This window comes from Mandrillus leucophaeus, unplaced genomic scaffold, assembly GCF_000951045.1.
Source record: "Mandrillus leucophaeus isolate KB7577 unplaced genomic scaffold, Mleu.le_1.0 Scaffold324, whole genome shotgun sequence".
Lineage (NCBI taxonomy): Eukaryota > Metazoa > Chordata > Mammalia > Primates > Cercopithecidae > Mandrillus > Mandrillus leucophaeus.
In genome coordinates this window covers 471,144-497,551 of record NW_012103410.1, presented here as the reverse complement: position 1 = coordinate 497,551, position 26,408 = coordinate 471,144, and the positions used below count along the sequence as shown (strand labels likewise).

The 26,408-nt window shown below is 38.7% G+C and overlaps 1 protein-coding gene across 1 annotated transcript in view; it reads right to left on the bottom strand.

Annotated features, from left to right (window-relative positions):
• CCDC173 (coiled-coil domain containing 173) overlaps positions 1 to 26,403 on the bottom strand; it is a 64,211-nt gene extending 37,808 nt beyond the window's left edge. Inside the window, exons 1-4 of the mRNA XM_011988146.1 lie at positions 26,230 to 26,403; positions 12,912 to 13,138; positions 6,807 to 6,980; positions 6,516 to 6,709 (exon numbers count right to left, since the gene is read on the bottom strand). Coding sequence (XP_011843536.1) covers positions 6,516 to 6,709; positions 6,807 to 6,980; positions 12,912 to 13,138; positions 26,230 to 26,278 — 644 coding nt within the window. The 5' untranslated portion in view covers positions 26,279 to 26,403. The remainder of the gene's footprint in view (positions 1 to 6,515; positions 6,710 to 6,806; positions 6,981 to 12,911; positions 13,139 to 26,229) is intronic.
• Positions 26,404 to 26,408: the final 5 nt, after the last annotated feature.

Below are 26,408 nucleotides of genomic sequence, written 5' to 3'. Positions count from 1 at the left end.
CTAGCTATGAAAGTCCTAGATGGGATTTTCTTCCAATGTAAGACTGCTTCATCTACACTGGAAATCTATTATCACCTTCATCAATGATTTTAGCCAAATCTTCTGGATAACTTGTTGCAGCTTTTACATCAGCACTTGATGCTTCACCTTGTACATTTATGTCATGGAGGCAGCTTCTTTCCTCAAACCTCATGAACCAACTTCTGCTAGCTTCAAGTTTTTCTTCTGCAGTGTCTGTACCTCTCCAGCCATCACAGACTTGAAGAGAGTTAGGACCTTGTTCTGGATTAGGCTTTGGCTTAAGGGAATGTCAGGGCTGGTTTGAGCTTCTATCCAAACCACTAGAATTTTCTCCATATCAGCAATAAGGCTGTTTGGCTTTCTTATCATTTGTGTGCTCACTAGAGTAGCACTTTTAATTTCTTTCAAGAACTTTTCCTTTGCATTCACAGCTTGGCTGTTTGGTGGAAGAGATTCAGCTTTCAACCTGTTTTGGCTTTTGACATGTCTTCCTCACTAAGCTTAATCATTTCTAGCTTTTGACTTCAAATGAGAGGTGTGCACCTCTTCCTTTCATTTGAACACTTAGAGGCCATTATAAGGTTATTAATTGGCCTGATTTCAATATTGTTGTGTCTCAGGGAATAAGGAGGCCCAAGGAAAGAGAGAGAGATAGGGGAACAGTGCTTGGTAGAGCAGTCAGAACACACACAATATTCCTCAATTAAGTTTGCCATCTTATATGGGTGCAGTTCGTGGCACCTCAAAACATTACAATAGTAACATCAAAGATCACTGATCACAGATCACCATAATAGATATAGTAATATTGAGGAATTTGAAATACTGCGAGAATTACCAAAATGAGACACAGAGACATAAAGTGACATGCTGCTGAACAAATGGTGCTGATAAATTCGCTCAATGCAGGGTTGCCACAAACCTTCGATTTGTAAAAAAAACACAATAGCTGCAAAGTACAATAAAGCAAAGCACAAACAAGGTATGCCTATAAATAGACAATGTAATTACAAATTGTAGTGTTTTTTAAAAAATAAGAGACTAAGTAAAAGAGTCATAATTGAGGTACTTAGATAACTTTCAACGAAGTTGAACTCTAAGACAGGAAGGCCTCTCTGAGCTGGTAAGAGGTCCATAGATGAAGAATGGATGGGTAAAATTGCAGACAGTAGAGAAAACATGAGGCAAGCAAGGGTTTGGTAGATGCTCCAGGCCCTGGAAGATCAGTGTAACGGAGGCATCATAACTAAGAGGACGGAATGGTAGGAGAGGAGGTTGAGAGGTAGGCAGGCCAGATCATACAGAGCCTTGCAGGGAATGTCAAATTTCCATTTTATTTTAAGTTGAATGGAAAGCCATTGAAGTGCTTAAGGTAGAATAATAATATGATCAATTTTCATCTTGATAAAATATCTCTGGATGATAAGTAAAGAAGAATTTGGCAAATAAATAATGTGAGGCCAATTAAGAGTCTAATACAATAACCCATGGACTATATGAGGGTGGCCTGGACTAGATGATAAACTAGTCAGAACACACACAATATTCCTCAATTAAGTTTGCCATCTTATATGATAAACTAAATTCATGATTTGTTTTGGAGAAAAAATCAAAATGAATTGCTGAGAGATCTGACGTGGAAGATAAAGAAAAATGAGGAATCAAGGTGAATTCTTAGATTTCTGGTTTGAAAAACTGGTTGGATAAAGATGCCACTGGAAATCAATAATTCTGTGTAGACATTTTAAGTTTGAGATACTATGAGACATTGAAATGGAGATACCATGGAAGCAGCTGGATATGTGAAGCTGGGGTTCAAAGGGATGGTCTAGACTAGAGCTATCAGATTTAGGATGGTACTTACATCTGCAAAATGGATGAGATCACTTAAGCCCTCTTCTCTCTTTCTACTCTTTCCCTAAATAATCTTTATCCAGGGAAAAGTGATGCAAACTATCCTATGACCATTTTTTCTTTCTTTGTGTGTGAAGCTGATGGGATTAACAGAGAGTAATTAGTGAGTTTTTTTCTTAAGCAAAGTCTATGTGTCTGTTTCTAGAGAAAGGCTTACCTATATATAGAAGAAAGAAGACCTATACAGTGTCTATAGCTATGGCGTTAGGTTTCTTTTTAATAATTATGTATAAGATTCCTGGTCAAAATCCCTCTATTTTGGGATTTTGGTGTCACTGTGGTATCTTATGTGTCATATCCCCATCATACCCACTGGGCTATGAGTCACACAAAGACTCTTATACTAGTCAAAGCCCCACAGTAGCATAGGCTTCCCAGGTCTGGAGTTTATAGATTGTTTAGAAAGTATGTGAGAATTTTTACTTTCAGGCACAGGGCCAGCAGCTGTGCAATGTGTTTCAATTTTCTATTCCTGAATAACTAATTACTCTAAAACTTAACAGCTTAAAACAATAAACACTTATTATCTCATACCATTCCTGAGAGTCAGGAACCTGAGAGTGAGTTAGTTGGATGGTTCTCAACTAATGTTGTAGTCAAGATGCCAGTTGAAGAAGTAGTCATCCAAGGGCTTAAAGGAAGCTGGAGAATCCACTTTCACATATTTGGTGTCAGGACACGTCAGGTCCTTGCCACATGGACCTCTCCATTGATCTGCTTGAGTATCCTTACACCACGGCAGTTAGATTCCCCAATGAGCAATCCATGGGAGACGGCAAGGAGAAAGCCACAATGCCTTTAGTATCCTAAGCTTAGATGTCACACACCATTATTTCTGACACATTCTATTTCTTGGAAATGAGTTACTATGTATAGCCACACTTAAGAGGGAAATAAATTGGGCTCCATCCTCTGAAGGAAGGAGTATCAAAGAATGTGTGGAAATATTTTAAATCACCACAAGGTAGCACTTGGTAATACAATTAACAGGGCACACAAAAAGAGACTTGCCCTTTGGTATTCTGCAATTTCCGTTTCTTTGTGATAAAAATAATTAAAATATGGTCTTTGCCCAAAGAAGACAGTCATTCCAAATTCTGGCAGGCCTTAAGGCACAGGACCTACAAAAGACACCATGAGCTGATCCCAGCCTATCTCTCCAACCTTATCTTTCATCTTTTATACTACAGCCATCTTGACTACTTGGAGTTCTCCAAATCCACCATATTCTATCCCACTCTGGGCCTTCACTTGTGCTTCAAATACCTCTACAGCCCACTCTTAGCATGACTTATTACTATTTATTCTTTGCAATTAGGTGCAGGAGCCAGTTTCTTCTGAAAAGCCTTCTCTAGACTGGGTCAGATACTCATTTTACACACTTCCACACACTCTCTACACATATTTGCCAAAATAATATTTATCATTATATTCTAATTATTTGTTCCATTTCTGTGCTCTCTGCTCCCAGATTCTGAACTTTTTTTTTTTTTTTTTGAGATGGAGTTTCGCTCTTGTTGCCCAGGCTGGAGCGCAATGGCACAATCTCAGCTCACTGCAACCTTCACCTCCCAGGTTCAAGCAATTCGCCTGCCTCAGCCTCCTGACTAGCTGGGATTACAGGTGTGCACCACCACGCCTGGCTAATTTTGTATTTTTTTAGTAGAGACAGGGTTTCACCATGTTGGTCAGGCTGGTCTCGAACTCCTGACCTCAAGTGATCAACCCACCTTGGCCTCCCAAAGTGCCGGGATTGGGAGGCATGAGCCACCACGCCCAGCCATGAACTTCTTAAGAAGATTGTATCATATTCATCTTTGTATTCTCAATGACTAGAATAGTGACTGGCAAATGGAGGTTGTTCAATAAATGTTGTATGAATTAATGAAGGAAGGAATATCCTAACGAATGAATAAATAGCCTATTTTGAAATTTTGCTCCTGAATAAACTCTTATTCAAGAAAGGGGAAAGGAATTCTCCTTTGCATCTCTTTTCTGCTACATGCTCCTCTTCCCAACTCAGGTAAACGCCAGTGCTATTATTCCATTTCTATTGGTTTAAAGAGGTTTTTTATAGGTTCATCACTATTCCTAACAGTATTTTAAAGTAACACGCATTCTGAATTCTATAAAACCCATACACGAATAAACATTCAACAGAATACAGCTTGGTGATAAGTTTGTAAACTCATATACTTAAATATATAATAATACATTTATAATTTCCTATGTTGTTTTCAATTACAGACTTGAATGTTTCTTATTAAATTTAAGCTGTAGGACTTTGGAAACAAATTGGCAACCCAGGTTCACATGTTGAACATCTCTATTAGTCATGGGTTCTCCAGAGAAACAGAACCAAGAGGGTGTGTGTGTATGTGTGAGTTTATTTGGGAGAATTAGCTCACACTATTACAAGGCGAAGTCCCACAATAGGCTGTCTGCAAACTGAGGAAGAGAGAAACCAGTAGTGTTCAGTCGGAGTCCAAAAGCCTCAAAACCAGGGAAGCTCACAGTGCAGCCTTCAGTCTGTGGCCAAAGGCCCGAGAGCCCCCAGCAAGCCACTGGTGCAAGTCCCAGAGTCTAATGATGGAAGAACCTGGGATCTGACGTCCAAGGGCAGGAAAAGCAGAAGGAAGCATCTGGCACCGATAACGGAGGAAGCCAGAAGGCTCAGCAAGCAAGATTAGCCCACCTTCTTCTGCCTGCTTTGTTCTAGCTGTGCTGGCAGCTGACTGGATGGTTCCCACCCACACTGAGGGTGGGTCTTCTTCTCCCAGACCACTGACTCAAACATCTATCTCCTCTGGTGACACCCTTGCAGACACACCCAGAAATGATACTTTACCAGCCATCTAGGCATCCTTCAATCCAATCAAGTTGACATCTAATATTAACCATCACAACATCCTTCCTCTCCTAATTCCCCACAATGCAACCAATATAAATTCTATACCATTAGTCTTATCCACATAACTGAATTTTCAAGACATCTCAAAGGAAAATAGAACAGTTGAGAGTACAGTGAGGACAGGTAACACTTGGTCACCATCCACAAGGACAAAGCCCACCATGAGAAGTAAATAAAGGAATTTATGCTGATATCAGAGCTTGATGAACATTTCTGAGACTGCACTGAAGATATGCCAAAGAAATAACTAAAATAAATCCTACATCAGCTTGAATCTCTAACCTACTGACAAATACTACAAGGAAAAAACATGCTGTGGCCCAAACACAGCCTAGATACAAAGGCTATAGGAGGATAGACAGCCTGTAAAGGTGTTAGCACTTGCCAGGTAGCTTGCTGGAAATCTGACTGCCACCTCTGAGCTGCAATATAACAAGAGATTTCTCAAACACAAGTGATTCACTGGTCAAATACTTGCCTCCCTCTGCCAATGGCTTTGTCCCTAACTTGTACAAACGTTTAGATCTCTACACTGCCAAAGAAAAAAATTACAATAAATCCAAAGGTTTTTCTTCCCTTGTTACTAAGGACTGAATTGAAAAATACACAATTTGGCAATATATATATTCTGAGAACTGATGTCTGTGTCATTTAGACATAATGTGATTTTGATAAATAATTATACATATGACATGCAGGTACATGAAAAAAGCATGTAATAAGGCAATATTGCTAATTCAAATGTCATTTTATAAAACGTGAGTATATACGTTCAGAAAAAAAAGTCTATCACTAGATCAATGACTTCCAGAGGCTAGGAGCAGGGGATAGAACTTACACAGCAAAGGGGCATGAGGGAAATTTTGGGGGTGATGGAAATGTTCTATATCTTGATTTGAGTGGTAGTTATGCAGCTATACTTTTTAAAGGGTGAATTTTACGGAATGCAAATTATATTTCAATAAGCCTGATGAATCCTTCATAAAAAAACTCCACATGGCTATATACCAAAACAATAATAGTAACCTCCTATGGTAGTTTAGATTTATCGTTCAGAAAAGATTCACTCCCTTCCCCTTGCTGCCTCACTTTAATGGAAGTTTACTTCTCTGTTCCATTATTGTTTTTGGGGCTGGCCATGTGACTTGCTTTAGACTGATGGAAGGTCAAGTATACTTCCTTGTCCATTGACTTTGGGTTTAGCTGTGTTCTTGCAAGCTTGGGCTCGCTCTCTTGCATCTCTGTCAATACCATGTGAAAAGTTGCCCCATGTGGCTGCTTCATCCTGAACCTCAGAATGTATACACATGAAGCGGATCAGAATCCTCTCCACAACAATAAACAAACCCAGCCAGTCCTACAGCTTGAAGAAAAGCTGCTTACCTGATTCCAGCCTAGATCAGCCAACCCCCAGATGCATGAGAAGTAAACATGTTTTTTTTTTGTATGCCACTAGATTGCATGGTTGTGTATTATGTTGCATTATTATGACAATAATAACCAATATACAATCTCTGGGTAAGAAAGTGATAGTGATTTTTAACCTCCTTTTTGTACTTTTTCTACTGACTAATTATTTTAGCATGTATTACTTTTATAATCAGAAAAAAGCAACATCCATTATGAAAAAAAAGAGAAAGGTACAAAAAGGTATTTTATGTATACATACTGTTTTAGATGATCTTTGGCAAGAGCCACCCTTTCTCTGTGTCGTTTTTCTGCTTTTTCTTGTTCTTCTTTAAAAGCTTTTTCAATGTTGAGTTTCAATTGTTCCTCCCATTTTTTATCTGATTTTATCTTACTCTTTCGGAATTCAATCTGGGCATCACGTTCTTTCATAACTCTACTAAGAAGAAGTCCTGACTACAAAAGAAAAATTAAAGTACTTTAAGAAAATGATGCCTAATTATGTATAGATATGTTAAATATATATAAAAATACAAGAAAACCCAAGTAGTACATGAAAGTTTTTCACTCTTTCTGTCTGGTAAAATTGACATTGCTTTGCATTTTCGATGGCCTTTTTTCTTTTTCCTTGTTTATGTATTTCTTCTTCCAGATCAAGAATTTGTCTTTCTGCCTCTATTTCTTCATCACGCTTTTTTTTGGCTTCAAGTTTCTGTTCTTTCATCCCCTGTAAAAAGACAAACACAATCTTTTGTTTTCATTTTTCAATTTAATTTTACTACAATTTAACATATTATAATTTGAGCTTTTATTGTTTTTATTGTATTTATAATATTTTATTAATAAATAAAATATGAGGCTACATTTATGAGCTTATTTTTTAGACTGACTCTTTTAGGTAGATAACACATTACATGGTTCAAAATCCCAAAATATTATAGAGGCATATGAACTTCTCCTTTTGTATTAATCTGTTCTCACATTTCCATAAAGAAATACCAGAGACTGGGTAACTTATAAAGAAAAGAGATTTAATTAGCTCACAGTTCTGTAGGCTGTACAGGAAGGATGATGTTGGCATCTGCTCAGCTTCTGGAGAGGCCTCAGGAAACTTACAATCGTGGTGGAAGGCAAATGGGGAACAGGCATGTCATGGCCGGAGGAGAAACGAGAGTGGAGGAAGGAGGTGCTACACACTTTTAAACGACCAGATCTCACGAGAACACAGTCACTATTTCGAGGATAGTAACAATGGGGATGGTGCTAAACCATTCATGAGAAATCTGCCCCCATGATCCAATCACCTCCCACCAGGTCCCACCTCCAACATTGGGAATTACATTTCAATATGATATCTGAATGGGGACACACATCCAAACTATATCACCTTCCAACCCATCTGCAATCTCCTCTCATTCTAAGATAACTGCTATTAGTTTCTTTTGTTTACTTCCAACGTTCCTCTCTACAGTTACACAATAAATATATATCTTACTACTTTTGCTCCTTTAAAAAACCAATAGTTGTATATTTTATATGTTCTTCTATAACTCTGAGGCCTCCATTCCTCATGTCATATGAGGTCTTCCTTTTCCTTATTGGTTCTATTTCCTATGTCTTAAGAAAACTTTATTTACTTTGATATCCTGAAGATATTCTATAATTTATGTTAAAAGTTTTAGTGTTTTGCCTTTTAAATTTAGGTATTTAGTCTGGCTGAAATCCATTTTTCTGTATTCTGTACTATTAAGATGTAATTTAATCTCTTTCATATGCCAATTATCCCAGTATCAGTTGTTGAATTCCCATCTTTCCTTTCCTTTCCTATTTGCAATGATATTTTTGTCATATGTCAAGTTCCTATATATAACGTGGGTTTGTTTCTAAGTTCTCTCTTCTGACCTATTATTTTGTCAACCTCTGTGTCTATATCATAGTTTTTACTACTATGGGTTTAGTAGCAACACAGTCTTGCTACTGGTAAGATGAATCATCATTTATTATTCATCTTTAATACCCATGGAGAGTTAAAGCAGTATATGTGCTACTTCTGTATTAAAAAAAAAAAAAGGATATATCCCCATCCCCTATCCCTTTATGTACCAGGGACCTTTTTCAAATCAGGTTTTCTATATTATAATTTACATGTGCCCTTTTAGTGTAGAGTTTACAAATGCATACAGTCACTTACAAATAGTTCCATCCTCCCAAAGAATCCCATCATGTCTCATTATAGTCAACCACTCCCTGTACCCGTAGGCCCTTGCAACCACTGATCTGTTTTCTTTCCCTATAGTTTTGCCTTTTTCAGAATGTCGTATGTTACATATATTAGTCATCATATAATTCTTCCCTTTTTGAGGAAAAAAAAAGAGAATTAATAAATTATGACCATCATTTCTAAAGCAAGGTACTATAAGTTTTCTATGTCCTTTCCCAAAGATAAATAATGCATACTGCAACAAAGTAAGGAAACATGCAATGTTAAAAAGAAAAAAAACAGTGAGAACTCTCTAGACTGAGTTTACGCCTATCTGTAGTTTTAATAATTCTATCATAAAACAAACATAACCCTGCCTCTCAGTGCCTCAAACAATGGAGGAAAGTAGGGTGGAGGGAGGGATTACCTTTTCCCAGCATTTCTCCCCAGGCAAGATAATAAAAGGAGTCAGGGGACACCTCCCCATTTCAAAGAAGTTTCCCATTCATGCATATGGAACTAAACTGGGCTACTGTAACCCTCAGGTAGAGGGAAGCTAGCAGATGCACGGGGCAGGGCACAGCAAAAGCACTATGCAGTTCCAGAGAGAGGAAGAGGCAGGCAGATAGACAAATCAGAGGCAAATGATGAGGAGCTGCCTTGGTTCTTCACAGTTTCCAGTACTCTGGCTTTCTGTGCAATCCTGCGTCATAACAGTAAACAGTACTACTCTGATAATCAAACTAGATAAAGATATTTCGAGAAAACTATGGACCAATATATCCCTCATGAACATAGATACAAAAATTAATAACATTTTAGCAAATTAAATCCATCAAAAGGATAATACATTATGACCAATGGCGTTTTATCCTAGTAATGAAAGCTTGGTTGAATATTTAAAAATCAATCAATGTAATTCACAATTTTAACAGACTAGAAAATAAGAACCTCATGATAATCTCAATAGACATCAAAAAAGTACTTTAAAAAGTCTAACATCCATTTCTGATTTTAAAAGAACCAAAACACTCAACAATTTCGATACGGAAGGCAACTTCAACTTGATTAGGGACATCTACAAAAACCATACACTTAGCATCACAGTTAAAGGTGAAAGAACGAGTACTTTTCCCCCAAAGTCAGGAATAAGAATATCTACCTTCACTACATTTATTCAATATTATATTGGAGCTTCTAGCCAGTGCAGTAAGTCAAGAAAAAGAAATAGGCATTCAGATTGGGAAAAAAAAAGAATTAAAACTGTCTTTATTCTCTGACGCCATGATTGTCTATGTAGGAAATCTGATGGAATCTACCAAGAAGGGACTAGAACTAATAAGTGAGATTAGCCATGTTGCAGGATACCAGATCAATACAGGAAACATTTACTGTATTTCTAAAGCTAACAATAGCAGATTGAAACTTTTAAAAACACCATTTACCATAATATTAAAAACACAAAATATTTAGGGATAAATCCAACAAAAGATGTATAAAACCTATATACTGAACACTATAAAACACTGCTGACAGAAACTAAGACTTAGGCTGGGCACGGTGGCTCACGCCTGTAATCCCAGTACTTTGGGAGACCGAGGTTGGTGGATCACCTGAGGTTGGGAGTTCGAGACCAGTCTGACCAACATGAAGAAACCCCGTCTTTACTAAAAATACAAAATTAGATAGGCATTGTGGCGCATGCCTGTAATCTCAGCTACTCAGGAGGCTGAGCCAGGAGAATTGCTTGAACCCGGAAGGCGGAGGTTGCAGTGAGCAGAGACCTCGCCATTACACTGCAGCGTGGGCAACAAGAGCAAAACTCCATCTCAAAAAAAAAAAAAAAGAAAAAAGAAATTAAGCCTTAAACAAATAGAGAGAGTATGTTCATGGTTCAGAAGATTCAATATTGTCAAAATATAATTATCTCCAAATTGATCTAGAGATTCAACACTATCCCAATCAAAATTCCAGCTGGCTTTTTTACATGAATTGACAAGCAGATTCTAAAATTCATAACAGCCAGGCACTTGGGGAGGCTGAGGCTGGCAGATCACTTGAGGTCAGGAGTTCGAGACCATCCCGGCCAACATGGTGAAACCCCGTCTCTATTAAAAATACAAAAATTAGTCGGGCATGATGGTGCGGGCCTGTAGTCCCAGCTACTCAGGACGCTGAGGCAGGAGAACTGCTTGAATCCGGGAGGTGGAGGTTGCAGTGAGCCAAGATCGTGCCACTGCACTCCAGACTAGGTGACAGAGTGAGATTCCGTTTCAAAAAAATTTTTTTTAAATAAAAAATTAAAATTAAAAAAATCATAAGGATGTACAAAGGACCTAGAATAGCCAAAACAGCTTTGAAAAGGAACTGATTTCAAGACCTGTTATTAAATCTGCAGTTATCAAGACAGTGTATTATTGGAGTAAACACAGATAAATAGAGCAATAAAACAGAATAGATAGTGCAGAAATGTCGCCTGAATATATATACGCAAGTGGATTTTCAAGAAAAGTGCAAAGGCAATGTAGTGGATAAAGAATAGTATTTTCAATAAATTATGCAAGAACAATTGGATCTTCATACACAAAAACAAAAAAAATCAATATCTCACTGCATATAAACATATATTTAAAATGGTTCATAGACCTATACAGGAAACCAAAAAATATATATTTCTTTCCAACTTTTATTTTAGGTTCAAGGGTTACATGTGCAGTTTTGTTACATAGGTAAATCGCATGTCATGAGGATTTGGTGTGCAGATAATTTTGTCACCCAGGTAATCAGCATAATATCCAATCGTCATCTTCCTCCCACCCTCCTCCATCCTTAAGCAGGTGCCAGTGTCAACTGGGTGCAGTGGCTCACGCATGTAATCCCAGCACTTTGGAAGGCCAATCCTGATCATGAGGTCAGGAGATCAAGACCATCCTGGCTAACATGGTGAAAACCTATCTCTACTAAAAAAAAACACAAAAAATTAACAGGGTGTTGTGGCGGGTACCTGAAGTCCCACATACTCGGGAGGCTGAGGCAGGAGAATGGCGTGAACCTGGGAGGCGGAGCTTGCAGTGAGCGGAGATCACGCCACTGCACTCCAGCCTGGGCAACAGAGCAAGACTCCATCTCAAAACAAAACAAAACAAAAAAGGTGCCAGTGTCTACTGTTCTCTTCTTTGTGTCCATGTGTACTCAATATTTACCTCCCACTTATAAGTGAGAACATGAAGTATTTGGTGAAATCTAAAATTTTTAAACTTCTAAAAGAAAACATAGGAGAAAATCTTTGTGATATTAGATTAGGTAGATATTTCTTGGATAAGCCACTAAAATAATGATATATACAAGAAAAATTGATAAACCATACTTCACTAAAAGTAAAAACTTTTGCTTTTCAAAAGACACAGTAAGGAAATGAAAAGTCAAGATATAGAGTGGGAGAAAGTATTTTCAAGTCAAATACCTAATCATGAATTTGTATTTGGAATATAGTTTAAAAATTATCTAAGCTCAATAATAAAACTAATTTTTAAATGGGAAAAATATTTGAATGGATACATCACTAAAGAAGATATACTGGTAGAAAATAAGTTCAGGAAGAGACATTCAACATCATTTTTACTTAGAGAAATTCAAATTAAAACTATAATGAGATATTTCACACCTATTAAAATGTTTATAATTAAAAAGACCAACTATACCAAGTGTTGTTGAGAATGGAGAGGAAATAGAACTCTCAAAGATTACTATTGGGAATGCAAAATTACAACTACTTTGGATAACAGTTTGGAATTTTCTTACAAAGTTAAATATACACTTATCATAAAAAACAGCTATTCTACATGAAGATATTTACTAAGAGAAATGGAAGTATATGTCCATACCTAGACTTATACATGAATGTTCATAGTAGCTTTGTTTGTAATAGCCAAAAAGGGAAAGAAACAGCTCAAATGTCAACATTTCATTGATGTCAACCATCAAAAACTAACCAAATAAACAAACTGTGGTATATCCATACAATGCAATACTATTCAGCAATAAAAATTAACAATTGATACCCACAACATGAATGAATCTCAAAGTAATTGTGTTGAATGAAATCTGTAATAGGAAGCAGATCAGTGGTTACCTAAGGATCCAGAAGAGGAGCAGGGAGGAAGGAGAGGGAATAAAACAGGTCATGAGGAAATTTTGAGGTGAAGGACATGTTCATTATCCTAATAGTAATGATGGTTTTGGGGGTTTATACATATGTCAAAATTATAGGATTGTACATTTCAAATATGTCCAATTCATTGTATATCACTTATACCTAAATAACACTGTTGAAAGTGTGTTTTGATGCATTTTTATGAAATTTTACATGTAAAAAAAATTATAAAAAGAAGCATAAGAGTACTAAGAAACAAGAGTAAGTCTTCAGTGCATGTGTACTCCTGGGTGGTTAATACTTACTGCATATGTATTAGTCCAGTGTTTTACCACCTCTTGAGATCGCAAATGCATTTCTTTCTTTGCCTTTCTTTCTGCACGGAGGCATGCTGCTTCTCTTGTCAACCTGTCAAGGCTATCTTGAATCCTTTTCCACTCATTGTGTGGAATTATGGTGACCTGCTGGAGATCTACTTTGCTAGGCAGAAGAGGCGGATAGAGAACTTGATCTTCTTCAGAGTTTCTTATTTCTAATAAATTGTAAAAAATGATTATTAAAGACTTACAGGAACAGTTTAAGTGATATTTGTCTCAGAAGTTCTAATAGTGGCATGATAACTGGAAATTATTTCAAATACTTAATTTACTCTTGTTATCCCAAGAACAGCTATGATTAAGTGAAAAAAAAAAAAATACAAGGCCTTGAAATCAGAAGGCATATATTTGACTACTTTAATCACTTCCTTACTGTGTAAACTTGGGCAAGTCATTTAACTTTTTGGAATCTCAGTACCCTCATCTTTAAAATAGAGATCTCCTAGTAATACCTATCCCAACAGCTTGTTATAAAAGCATTTTTCAAAGTTAACAAAGTGGCAGTTTATAAATGGATAACTTTGTGGGTGTTCATCTTTTGGGGTTGTAGGCATTATGACTGACTCTATTCAACCTCTTCCCACTGAGCAGCAGCAACATAATTTGGAGAACTCACTATAGTTCCAGGGTGGGCCGAATTGGTTTAAGAACACTTGTATCTCCATTGTCAATCACTATTTCTCTAAAAAGCAAAGAAACAGGACAAAAGGTTTACTTGCAACTTTTAGAAAAGTTCTTCCTTGTTCTTCTGGGAGAGACATCCAAAAGACTCTCAAGCTAAGTATGAATAAGGAAGAAAGACAGACAGATAAACAGCTACAACCACAAGAGAAACCAGCCTTGAATGAAGCTATTACTGCAAAGAAGCTGTTACTGCAAAGAAGAAACAACAGGAGAATCTGAGGCAATGATAATCTCATTATTCTGCTAATCAACTCAACCTGAAGCCTGGCATTCCTGTTATAAAGTGAAAAAAAGGTCCTTATTTTTGAAGATGATTGAGTTGGGTGTTCCATTATATGAATTCAAAGCATCTTAAATGACACAGTGGAACTCATAACAGATCTCCTTGGAAAAATGGTCCTACCCTTTTAATCAATCAAGTTTCTTAATTATTAACAGCCAAACTTACTCTAACTAGTTTAGGCAGAAAAGAAAAGGAATTAATTAAGGGGCATTAAGTAATGGACTCAATCTACTAGAGAGCCATAGTCATCCTTATAAGCTGTATATACAAAACATCATACAAACCACAACATGGGATTCCAGTGAGGGCCCATGGCAACTGGCTTTGTGTAGGCATCTCGACTTGCCCCATTTACAACTTGCCCCACTGGAAACCATATACTGGAATACTTGAATCTTCACCACTGTTGCCTCTGAAATTGGTACACTTTTGTTGCCATTTTCTACACACACACACACACACACACACACACAGTTTCAACATGCTGTTTGATTCCTTATATTACTCTCTTCGGAATATAAATCTGGCATATATAAAATTGATTGGATGAGTCTTTGTCCCATGCTTGCCCTCTAATTGTATCGGTAGCTCAAAAAGTGAATTTTGTCTTCTATCTTAAGGAGGTAGGGCATCAAAGGAAGGAAATTCACCAAAATAGGATAGGCATTTGAACAATGATGGGTGGCCATAGGCATAACAAAGGTAGGATAGCAGAGTGGGTAAGAGTGTGGATTCTGGAGTCAGACTACCTGAACTTTTTCTGAACACACCATATGTTAACTATATGAATCTAGATAAAATTATTTAACCCTTCTGAATCTGTTTCCTTAATTGCAAAATGGGGTCATTAACAGTATCTACTGGATGTAAAGAATTTAAGACTAGCATCTGGTACATAATATGTTCTCAACAAATATTAGCTATTATTATTTTTACTATTAGTATGAGAAGAATGAAACAAGTAGAGAGAAAGGCAGAAGCAAGAAAAACACATAGTTCCAGAAAGAGAAAGATACTGAAAGAAAAGCCGTTAGGACCAATTAAAGTCTTCTTGGGGTTTAAATTAAGGCAGGTAGGGGTGAGAACTTGGTGACTACCTCTGTGGTTGTGAGTTTACAACCACAGGCACTATCTTGCCTACCACATACCAAACCTCTGCACGCAGAATAAAACCAAACAAAGCTGACTTTATCATGACTCTTTAGTTGCAAATAGTACTATCTTTAGTTGCAAAGAGTATCATCATGATTCTTTAGTTGCAAATGACTAATCTAATTCACAGTAGTTACAATAAAAAGGAGAATATTGTGTCTCCCATATCTGGGGATTGCGGTGTAACTTGATTCAGAACACTGTTCTACTTAAGAGTCATGACCAATACATTTTTACAGCCTTGTAACAAATTTCCTTTATTTTGCCTAAACCAGCTCAATTTGGCTTGTGTTACTTGCAATCAGAAGCTAACCAAACAATGGCCTCTATCTGCCTTTTGATTAACAAATTGCTAGGCATGTTAATATCTTTGTCTGACCCAAGAGTCATTCTAAATTTAATTCACTAAAATTCTAAAGAGGGTCAATATAGTACATGGTCCATTCTGGCAGGAGCTGCTCCCCACAAAGTATACAGTGGTAAGTGGGCCTTGGCAGTGGTGGCAGGAGAGCAGGATGTCAGAAAGCTATGCAGTGCAAAGTGTGACCCCTCCTCTTTGACATCTCAAATCTTTAGTGGAGTAACTGTGTTCACAGGATATTTTATTCAAGTATATCTTTTGATGGACTCTGATACAGGAACAAACAAAGAGAACCACCACAAATGCAGGAATAGAGTTGGGTAACCACAAAGAAAAAAGAAAGCCCACAGAAAGCTTGGGAAAGGCTTTTTACTATCTCAGGCCACTGAAGTTGGGGCAAGTTCCCCATATCTTTGAAGATCAGGAGAGCCCTGGTTGAGATCAGAGCTATAGATGGTTTCATATATCCCCACTTTAATCCACTGGTTGATGTAAAATTTAGTTCTTAGAGGGCAATCTTACTTCCAAGATTTCTACCCCACAGTAGCTCTCATACAATGTCAGTAGAGGCTGTTAGAGAAGTTGAAGAAGGGCAGACCACAGTTGAATGAAGGGACATGAAAGACAGAGACAGATGGACAGAGACAGAATATAAATAGGCAGACTCGCAAGCAGGAGAGAGGGGACAAAAGCAGTGGCAAGTTACCTAAAAGTGTCTAAAATCAGTCCACCTGCCTGCCATATTGACACATTTTCCATGGATTAGATCACCTTTTTATTGAGTTATAATACACATAAAAATCCACCACTGCAAACAGTAGCATTCGATGGTTTTTACTCTATTCTCAAAGCTGGGCAACTATCACTAATATCTAATTCAGAACATTTTCATCACTCCAGAAGGACACTCTATGCATTAGCAGTCCTCTCCTCCTCATAGCTCCTGGCAACCACTAATCTACTTTCTGGCTCTATGAATTTGCCTATTCGAGACATTTCATGTGCATGGAATCATACAATATGTGGCCTTTTATATCTGGCCTCTTTTACTCAAATGTTTTCAAGTTTCATTCACATTGTAGAATGTATCCATACTTGATTCCTTTTTGTTGTTGTTGTTGTTGTTGAGATGAGTCTGTCTCCATTGCCCAGATTGGAGTGCGGTGGCACAATCTCGGCTCACTGCAACCTCCATCTCCCAGGCTCAAGCAATTCTCCTGCCAAGCCTCCCAGGTAGCTGGGACTACGGTCGTGCACCACCACATCCAACTAAATTTTTTTGTATTTTTAGTAGACGTGGGGTTTCACCGTGTTGGCCAGGCTGGTCTCAAACTCATGGCATCAAGTGATCCACCTGCCTTGGCCTCCCAAAGTGCTGGGATTACAGGTGTGAGCCACCACGCCTGGCCCTAATTCCTTTTTATGGTGAGTAATATTCCATTCTATAGATGTAGCACATTTTGTTTATCCATTATCAGTTGATGGACATTAGGGGTGTTTCCACCTTTTGACTACTATGAATAATTCTGCTACGAACATTCACATGTTTTTGTGTGGATATATGTTTTTCATTATCTTTGGTTATGCTTAGGAACAGAATTATACCTCCATATTTAACATTTTGAGAAAGTGCCAGATTGTTTTTCAAAGTCACTATGCTATTTTACATTTCCACTAACAACATATGAAGGTTTCAATTTCTCTGCATCCTTCCCAAAATACTGTCCCTTTATTTTTTTCATTCATCCTAATGGGTAGGAAGTAGTTTCTCACTGTGGTGTTGATTTGTATTTCTATAATGGGTAATGAAGTTGAGCATCATTTAATGTGCTTATTGGCTGTTTGTACATCTTGTTTGGAGAAATATAAGTTCAAATCATTTGTCCCTTTTTAAAAATGGGCTTTTTATTGTTGAGTTGTAAGAATTCTTTATAATCTGGATTATAGATTCTTAGCATATATATAATTTGCAAATATCTTCTCCCATTTGGTAGATGTATTTGCACTTTTTGATAGTGTTCTGTGGCCGGGCGCGGTGGCTCAAGCCTGTAATCCCAGCACTTTGGGAGGCCGAGACGGGCGGATCATGAGGTCAGGAGATCGAGACCATCCTGGCTAACACGGTGAAACCCCATCTCTACTAAAAAAAAATACAAAAAAACTAGCCGGGCGAGGTGGCGGGCGCCTGTAGTCCCAGCTACTCGGGAGGCTGAGGCAGGAGAATGGCGTAAACCCGGGAGGCGGAGCTTGCAGTGAGCTGAGATCTGGCCACTGCACTCCAGCCTGGACAACAGAGCGAGACTCCGTCTCAAAAAAAAAAAAAAGATAGTGTTCTTTGATGTATTCATACTGAAGTTTTTAATTTTGATGAAGGCCAAATCTATTTTTCTTGGGTTGATTGTGCTTTTGGTGTCACATCTAAGAAATTGTTGCCTAATCCAAGGTAATAAAGATGTATATACAAGTTTTCTTCTAATAGTTTTATAGTTCTAGCTTTTATATTTAGCTATATAATTCATTTCAAACTAATATTTGTATGTAGTGTGAGGTGTATATTAATTTGGGAGTCGAAATTCATTATTTTGTATATAGATATCCACTTATCCCGGCACCATTTGTTAAAAATTCTACTCTTTCCCCATTGCATTAACATTCTTGTCAAAACCCATTTAGTATAGATGTATGGGTTTATTTCATTATTTCTTTTTTGTTGTCGTTGTTGCCAAAAAAGACATGATGTTGCCATCTGTCTTAGTCCATTTTCTGTTGCTATATCAGAATATCTGAAACTAGATAATTTGTAAAGAAAATGATTTCATTTCTCACAATTATAGAGGCTGAGAAGCGCAAGGTTGAGGGGCTGCATTTGTTGAGGGCTTTCTTGCTGGTGAAGTCTCTCTGCAGAGTCTGGAAGTAGTGCAGGGCATCATATGGCAAGGGGGCTGAGGATGCTAGCTGAGATCTCTCTTCCTCTTCTTATGAAGCCAAGAGTCCCACTTCCAGCATAAGCCATTAATCCATTCACAGCAAGACCCCGTTTCTACTCCATTCATGAGGGCAGATCCCTCATGACCCAATCACTTCTTAAAGGCTCCACCTCTCAATACTACCATTTTGGGAATTAATTTTCAACATGAGTTTTGAAGGGGACAAATATTCAAACCATATTAACAATACTAAATCTCCCAGCCCATTAACATGAGATGTGTATTAGTCTATTTTCATGCTGCTGATAAAGACATACCCAAGACTAGGGAGAAAAAAAGGTTTAGTTGGACTTACAGTTCCACATGGCTGGGGAGGCCTCAGAATCATGGCGAGAGGCAAAAGGCACTTCTTACATGGTGGCAGCAAGAGAAAATGAGGAAGAAGCAAAAGTGGAAACCCCTGATAATCCCATCAGATGTCATGAGACGTATTCACTATTATAAGAATGGCATGGTAAAGACCAGTCCCCATGATTCAATTACCTCTCCCTGGGTCCCTCCCACAACATGTAGGAATTCTGGGAGATACAATTCAAGTTGAGATTTGGGTGGGGACACAGCCAAACCATATCATTCTGCCCCTGGCCCCTCTAAATCTCATATCCTCACATTTCAAAACCAATCATGGCTTCACAACAGTCCCCCAAAGTCTTAACTCATTTCAGCATTAACCCAAAAGTCCATAGTCCAAAGTCTCATCTGAGACAAGGCAAGTCCCTTCTGCCTATGAGCCTGTAAAATCAAAAGCAAGCTAGTTACTTCCTAGATACAATGGGGGTACAGGTATTAGGCAAATACAGCCATTCCAAATGGGAGACACTGGCCAAAACAAAGGGGCTACAGGACCCATGCAAGTCCAAAATCCAGCAGGGCAATACAATTTTAAAGCTCCAAAATGATCTCCTTTGACTCTAGGTCTCACATTCAGGTCACACTGATGCAAAAGTGGGTTTCCATGGTCTTTGGTAGCTCTGCTCCTGTGGCTTTGCAGGGTACAGCCTCCTTCCTGGCTGCTTTCATGAACTGGCATTGAGTGTCTGTGGCTTTTCCAGGTGGATGGTGCAAACTGTCAGTGGATCTACCATGTTGGGGTCTGGAGGATGGTGGCCCTCTTCTCACAGCTCCACTAGATAATGTCCCAGTAGGGACTCTATGTGGGAGCTCCGACCCCACAATTCCCTTCTTCACTGCCCTAGCAGAGGTTCTCCATGAGGGCCCTGCCTCTGCAGCAAACTTCTGCCTGGGCATCCAGGCATTTCCATATATCTTCTGAAATCTAGGTGGAGGTTCCCAAACCTCAATTCTTGACTTCTGCACACCCACAGGCTCAACACCATGTGGAAGCTGCCAAGGCTTGGGGCTTCCACCCTCTGAAGCCACAGCATGAGCTCTACATTGGCCCCTTTCAGCCATGGCTGGAGCAGCTGGGACACAGGGCAGCAAGTCTATAGGCTGCACACAGCACATGGACCTTGGGCCCAGACCATAAAACCACTTTTTCCTCCTGGACCTCTAGGCCTGTGACAGGAGGGGGCTGCTGTGAAGGTCTCCAACATAGCCTGGAGACATTTTCCCCATGGTCTTGGTGATTAACATTAGGCTGCTTGATGCTTATGCAGATTTCTGCAGCTGGCTTGAATTTCTCCACAGAAAATTGGTTTTTCTTTTCTATTGCATAGTCAGACTATAAATTTTCTGAATTTTTGTGCTCTGTTTCCCTTTTAAAACTGAATGCCCTTAACAGTACTCAACTCACCTTTTGAATGCTTTGCTGCTTAGAAATTTCTTCTGCCAGATACCCTATATCATCTTTCTCAAAGTTCCACAAATCTTTAGGGCAGGGGCAAAATGACGCCAGTCTTTTTGCTAAAACATAGTAAGAATCACCTTTACTCCAGTTTCCAAAAAGTTCCTTATCTCCATCTGAGACCACCTCAGCCTGGATTTCACTGTCCATATCGCTATCAGCATTTTGGTCAAAGTCATTCAACAAGTCTCTAGGAAGTTCCAAACTTTCCCACATTTTCGTGTCTTCTTCTGAGCTCTTCAAACTGTTCCAATCTCTGCCTGTTACCCAGTTCCAAAGTCGCTTCCACATTTTCAGTTATCTTTCCAGCAATGCCCCACTCTGCTGGTACCAATTTACTATATTAAACCATTTTCACCCTGCTGATAAAGACATACTGAAGACTGAGAAAAAAGAGGTTTAATTAGACCTACAGTTCCACATGGCTGGGGAGGCCTCGGAATCATGGCAGGAGGTGAAAGACACTTCTTACGTGGTGGCGGCAAGAGAAAATGAGGAAGAAGCAAAAGTGGAAATCCCTGATAAACCCATTGATCTCATAAGACTTAATTACTATCACAAGAATAGCACAGGATAGGCCAGCCCCCATGATTCAATTATCTCCATGTGCCCATAACACCTGGGAATTCAAGTTGAGATTTGGGCAGGGACACATCCAAACCATATCAAGATGTCTTTCCATTTATTTACATCTAACTTTTTTCAATAATGTTTTGTAGTTTTTTGAAAGATAAATTTTTGCTTATTCCTAAGTATTTTTCCTTAGAAAAACTTGTCCTAAGTATTTTGGTGCTATTGTAAATGGAATTGTTTTCTTAAATTTATTATCAGATTGTTCTTTGCAAGTGTAAAGAAATACAATTTTGTAAATTGATCATCTTTCAATGCCACTAAACTTTATTAGATCTAATAATTGTATAGAATATCCTTTAGGATTTTTAATATAGAATATCATGTCATCTGTGAAAATAGAAAGTTTTATTTTTTCCTTTCCAATCTGGATGGCCTTCTCTTTTGCTTGCCTAAATGCCATGGCTAGAATTTCCAGTATGATGTTAAATAGAAGTGATGAAAGCAGGCATACTTGTCTTTTCCTGATCAGGCTTTCAGTCTATCACCATTAACTATGATGTTAGCTATAGGCTTTTCATAGGTCCCCTTTATCAGGTTAAGAAAATTCCTTTCTATTCCTAGTTTGTTGTTTTTATCATAAATGGAATGTTGGACTTGTCAAATGTTTTTTCTATTAGGATAATCATGTAGTTTTGTTCTTTATTCTATTTACACAGTGTACTACATTAATTGTTTTTAAGCCAACCTTGCATTCCTGGGATAAATACCACTTGGTCATGGTATATAATAATTTTTATATGTTGCTGGATTTGGTTTGCTAGTATTTTATTTAATTAATTAACTTATTTTTTGAGATGGGGTCTTGCTATATTGCCCAGGCTGGAGTGCAGTGGCTATTTACAAGTGTGACCATAGCACATTACAGCCTCAAATTCCTGGCCTCAAGTGGTCCTCCCACCTCAGCCTCCCAAGTAGCTGGGAGGTGTGTGCCACATCTAGCTGATGTGCTAAAACTATGTTGAAGATTTTTGCATCTCTATTCATAAAAGATAATGATCTATAGTTTTCTTGTGATGTCTTTGTCTGCTGTTGGTATCAGGGTAATACTGCCCTTATAGAATGAGTTGGAAAGTGCTCCTTCCTCTTCTTTATTTTTTAAAAAGATTTTGAAGGATTTATGTTAATATTTCATTAAACATTTAGAATTAACCAATGAAGCCATCTGGTCCTCAGTTTTTCTTTGTGATAATTTTTTCAATTAATAACTGAAGGTGGGATCATCTGAGGTCAGGAGTTTGAGACACGCCTGGCCAACATGGTGAAACCCCGTCTCTACTAAAAGTACAAAAATTAGCCAGGCGTGGTGGTGGGTGCCTGTAATCCCAGCTACTCAGGAGGCTGAGGCAGGAGAATCACTTGAACCTGGGAGGCAGAGGTTGCAGTGAGCTGAGATCATGCCACTACACTCCAGCCTGGGTGACAAGAGCAAGACTCTATCTCAAAAAAAAAAAAAAAAAAAAGAATTCTTGAAGACTTTTCCTTTCAGTACTTTGAATATATCAGCCTGCTGCCCCTGGACTCCATAATTTCTTATAAGAAATTTGTTGTTAATCTTATTGAGGATTCCTTTTATGTAATGTCATTTCTCTCTTGTGCTTTCAAGACTGTCTTTAGCTTTCAACAGTTTGATCATGATGTGTACAGCTGTGGATCTCTTTGAGTTGAGTTTACCATACTTAGAGGATCACTGAGCCTTTTGAATGTGTAATGCTTTTCATCAAATTTGGAAAGCTTTTAGCCATTAATTCTTCAAATGTTTTTACCCCTTTCCCTGCTCTTTTCCTTCCAGAACTCAAGTTACATTTATGTTGGCATATTTGCTGGTGACCTACATTTCCCTGAAGATCTGCTCGTTTTTCTTCACTCTTTTTGTTTTGTTTTGTTTTGTTTTGTTTTGAGATGGAGTCTCGCTTTGTCGCCCAGGCTGGAGTGCAGTGGCACCATCTCGGCTCACTGCAAGCTCTGCCTCCTGGGTTCACGCCATTCTCCTGCCTCAGCCTCTGAGTAGCTGGGACTACAGGCATGCACCACCACGCCTGGCTAATTTTTTTTTGTATTTTTAGTAGAGACGGGGTTTCACCGTGTTAACCAGGATGGTCTTGATCTCCTGACCTCGTGATCTGCCCGTCTCAGCCTCTCAAAGTGCTGGGATTATAGGCATGAGCCACCACGCCCGGCTTCTTCATTCTTTTATCTTTTTTTCTTTCTCACTATTCTGAGACTGAATAATCTCAATTGGCTTATCTTCAAGTTCACTGATTATTTCTTCCACAAGTTCAAATCTGCTATTGATCCCTCTAGTGAATTTTTAAATTCAGTTATTGTGCTTTTCAACTCCAACATTTCTGTTCAGTTCCTTTTTATAATTTTTTAAAATCTTCATTGATATCCTCTATTTGGTAAGACAACATTCTTAATACTTTTCTATAGTTCTTTAGACTTTTGCTTGAGTTCTTTAAATATATTTACAATAGCTATAAATTTACAAAAGTTTTTATCTAGTAAGTCCAACATCTGGGCTTACAACAACTGCAACTGCACAGTTTTAGGTCAGTTGGGGGGGTCTCTGATTTCCTACCTTTTCTCCACCCCTGCTTCTGTAGACATCCTCCCTGCCACTTCCATAGCCCCTTTCCCTCTTCCACCCACTCACCTGAGGGCAAAATGGCCTAACTTCCACAGAGCCAAAAGATGATTATTGAGGATGCTTTCAACTTGGTGGAGTCCATTTCAAAGACACTTTCTACTGAAACTTTTTCTTATGTTTGGGTCATACTTTATTTATTTTCATCTTTCATAATTTTTATTAAAAACCGTACATATATGTTTCAACTCTGGAAATCAGATCTCCACATACACCCAAAGTTTCTTATTCCTGCTGTTGTTGTTTCATGACTTCTCTGAACCAATTCTGTAGTCTGTATTCTTTGTCACATGTGACCACTGGAGTCACTGGAGTCTCTGGTTTGCTTAGTGGTCAGCTAATAACTAGACAGATATATCTTTGGATGACTGGAACTGACAAGTCTCCCAGTCTTTGCCAAGGGACTGTCTATGAGCATTAAGGCATGCCTTCAATGCTCGGGCAGGCAATTTACAACTCCATCTTAGCTTTTACTTCTTTCTTAAACAGAGTCTCAAGGTAAGTCATAGGTGAGAGGCATTTTCAGGTCTTTCCTGGGCATGTATGTAGCTCTATGCATGCATTTGGCCTTCTAGATTCCCAGGAATATGTCAGGAGTTTTCCAAAACCCCCTATGGACATAATCACTTTCCAGCTGATCCTTTTAAGTTTTTTGGTCAGCGTGTTGTTTGCCTGCCAACTGTATCACTGCCTGCCTGTTTCATGCTGTTATAACAGAATACCTTAGGCTGGGTAATTCATAAAGAATAGATATTTATTGGCTTATGGTTCTGGAGGCTGAGAAAGCCAGTATCAAGGTGCCAGCATCTGGCAGCGGCCTTCGTGCCTCATCATAACATGATGGAAGGCATTACATGGCAAAAGGGCAAAGAGAGGGCAACAGACAGACACGCACAGAGAGAGAGAGAGAGAGAGAGAGAAGAGGGCCAACCTTCCCACTTTTATAATGAACCCACTCCCCAGATAATGGCATTAATCCCTTTACTCTGCTCTCATGGCCTAATCACCTCTCATTAGTCCCTACCTCCCAACATTTTTACATTGGGGATTAAGTTCCCACATATGCTTTTTAGAGGACACATTAAAACTATAGCACTGCCTCTGATAGCTGTGATATTTAAAATTGCCACTGATCATTTGACAAACATACTTGGTGAGTCTGAAGTCAGACTAAATAACAATAAGCCTCATGAGTGAGATTCTCCAAGGAACTATGAGACATGTCGAATAATAACAGTTGTCTGGCTTTGGAGTGGGTCAAATTCTGTTTTGTCCCCTCTACAAGTTGTTAAGTCAGTATTTTTCACTGTGATTGCTGTGGTTATCTAGGCTGCCATGGGGCTAGGAGAAAAGTATAGGACTATGGCAAGTTAAAATGCCAAAAACCTCACTGTTGTTACAAAAATCCAGCTGTTTTTCTTTAGTAAACACTCCACATATTGTTGCAAGCCTTTGGTTAATTTCCAGTGTTTTGAAAAAGTCGATACGGATTATTTTTGCCACTGTTCTTGTTGATTTTATGGAGGACAGGATTTCAGGCATAGATCCTATTTCACTATTCTGGCTGATGTCACCCCACTAAATCTTGATAAAGTATTTGTTTTACAAATAGTTGCACACATCTCTGAAACCCTCTCCTACTTAGCCTTCCCCTAAAAATGGAGATTAAAATTTAGCAGCGAGGCTCGGATGGAAGCTTGTGAGCTAGTTGACACAAAACATTATTTAACAACTATTAGGTAAATCTAAACCAGGTAGTGCAGAAATGCATATGCAGGAAAGTGAATATGTGGGAGTAACTGTGCTTTTCCAATACTTGCCATATTGATACTGTTTCTTTCCTTTTACATGGCAAAAGTCCGCTGCTAACCTCATGAAACCTCCACTGCATAAATATCCACTAGTGAAGAATGACTGGCTCTCACTCTGCATCTGGTGCAGGGGGCACTATTGCTACAGAAGTTCGGGCAATGACATGAAGATACTTCAAACTGCCAAAGTTCTAGTTGTCACCATGACTACATTAATTGCCAATTTACAGACTTTAGAAACTGTCGTAGCTAGAATTGATAGAGTTCTTTAGAAGTCTATTTCTATTCCAAAATCAAATTGTTATAACAGGTCATCTGAATTACAATACTTTATGTCGCACGATTTTTTTTTAACTCTATGCAAGCATTTGACTTAGAGAGAGACCTTATATTACTTTAGAGAGGAGGAAATGGAGAATTTCCTTCAGAGACTTTTAGTAAAGACCAATCAGCAAGTTTGCAGCAGAGCCAAGACTCTAAAGAGGGGACTTATATTTCCAAGAGATAGTCCAATTCAATCAGTGAATAACAAACTTTAAGCGTGCCGGAAATTTAACAAAGCCCAGACTCTCAGAGCTGCAACTGCGCAGTTTTAGGTTAGCTGGGGGTGGGGGGGTCTCTGATTTCCTATCTTTTATCCACCCCTATTTCTGTAAACATTCTCCCACCCACTTCCACTCCCCGTTTCCCTCCTTCATCCATTCACCTGAGGGCAAGATGGCCTAACTTTACACAGAGCCCAAAGATGCTTATTGAGGATGCTTTCGACTTGATGGAGTCCATTTCAAAAAGCAGCTGAAGCCCTCATTCGGCATCCTCGCCTCTCACTCCATGCCGAGGGTCCAGAAACAATCCCTGTCCCTGGATAGGTCAGTGTAGCTCACCTGTACTTTCCTTCGCCTGTCCACAGCGTCGTCCAAACCGTACCAGCATCTCTGACGAGGTGTCCACGGTGCGCCCAGATCTGGAAAAGTGACTGTAGCGCCATGCGCCGCGGACTCCAGCCGGTGGACGTTGTTACTCGAACCATGCGGTTGCTTGGCAACGCCGCCGGAAGTGACGC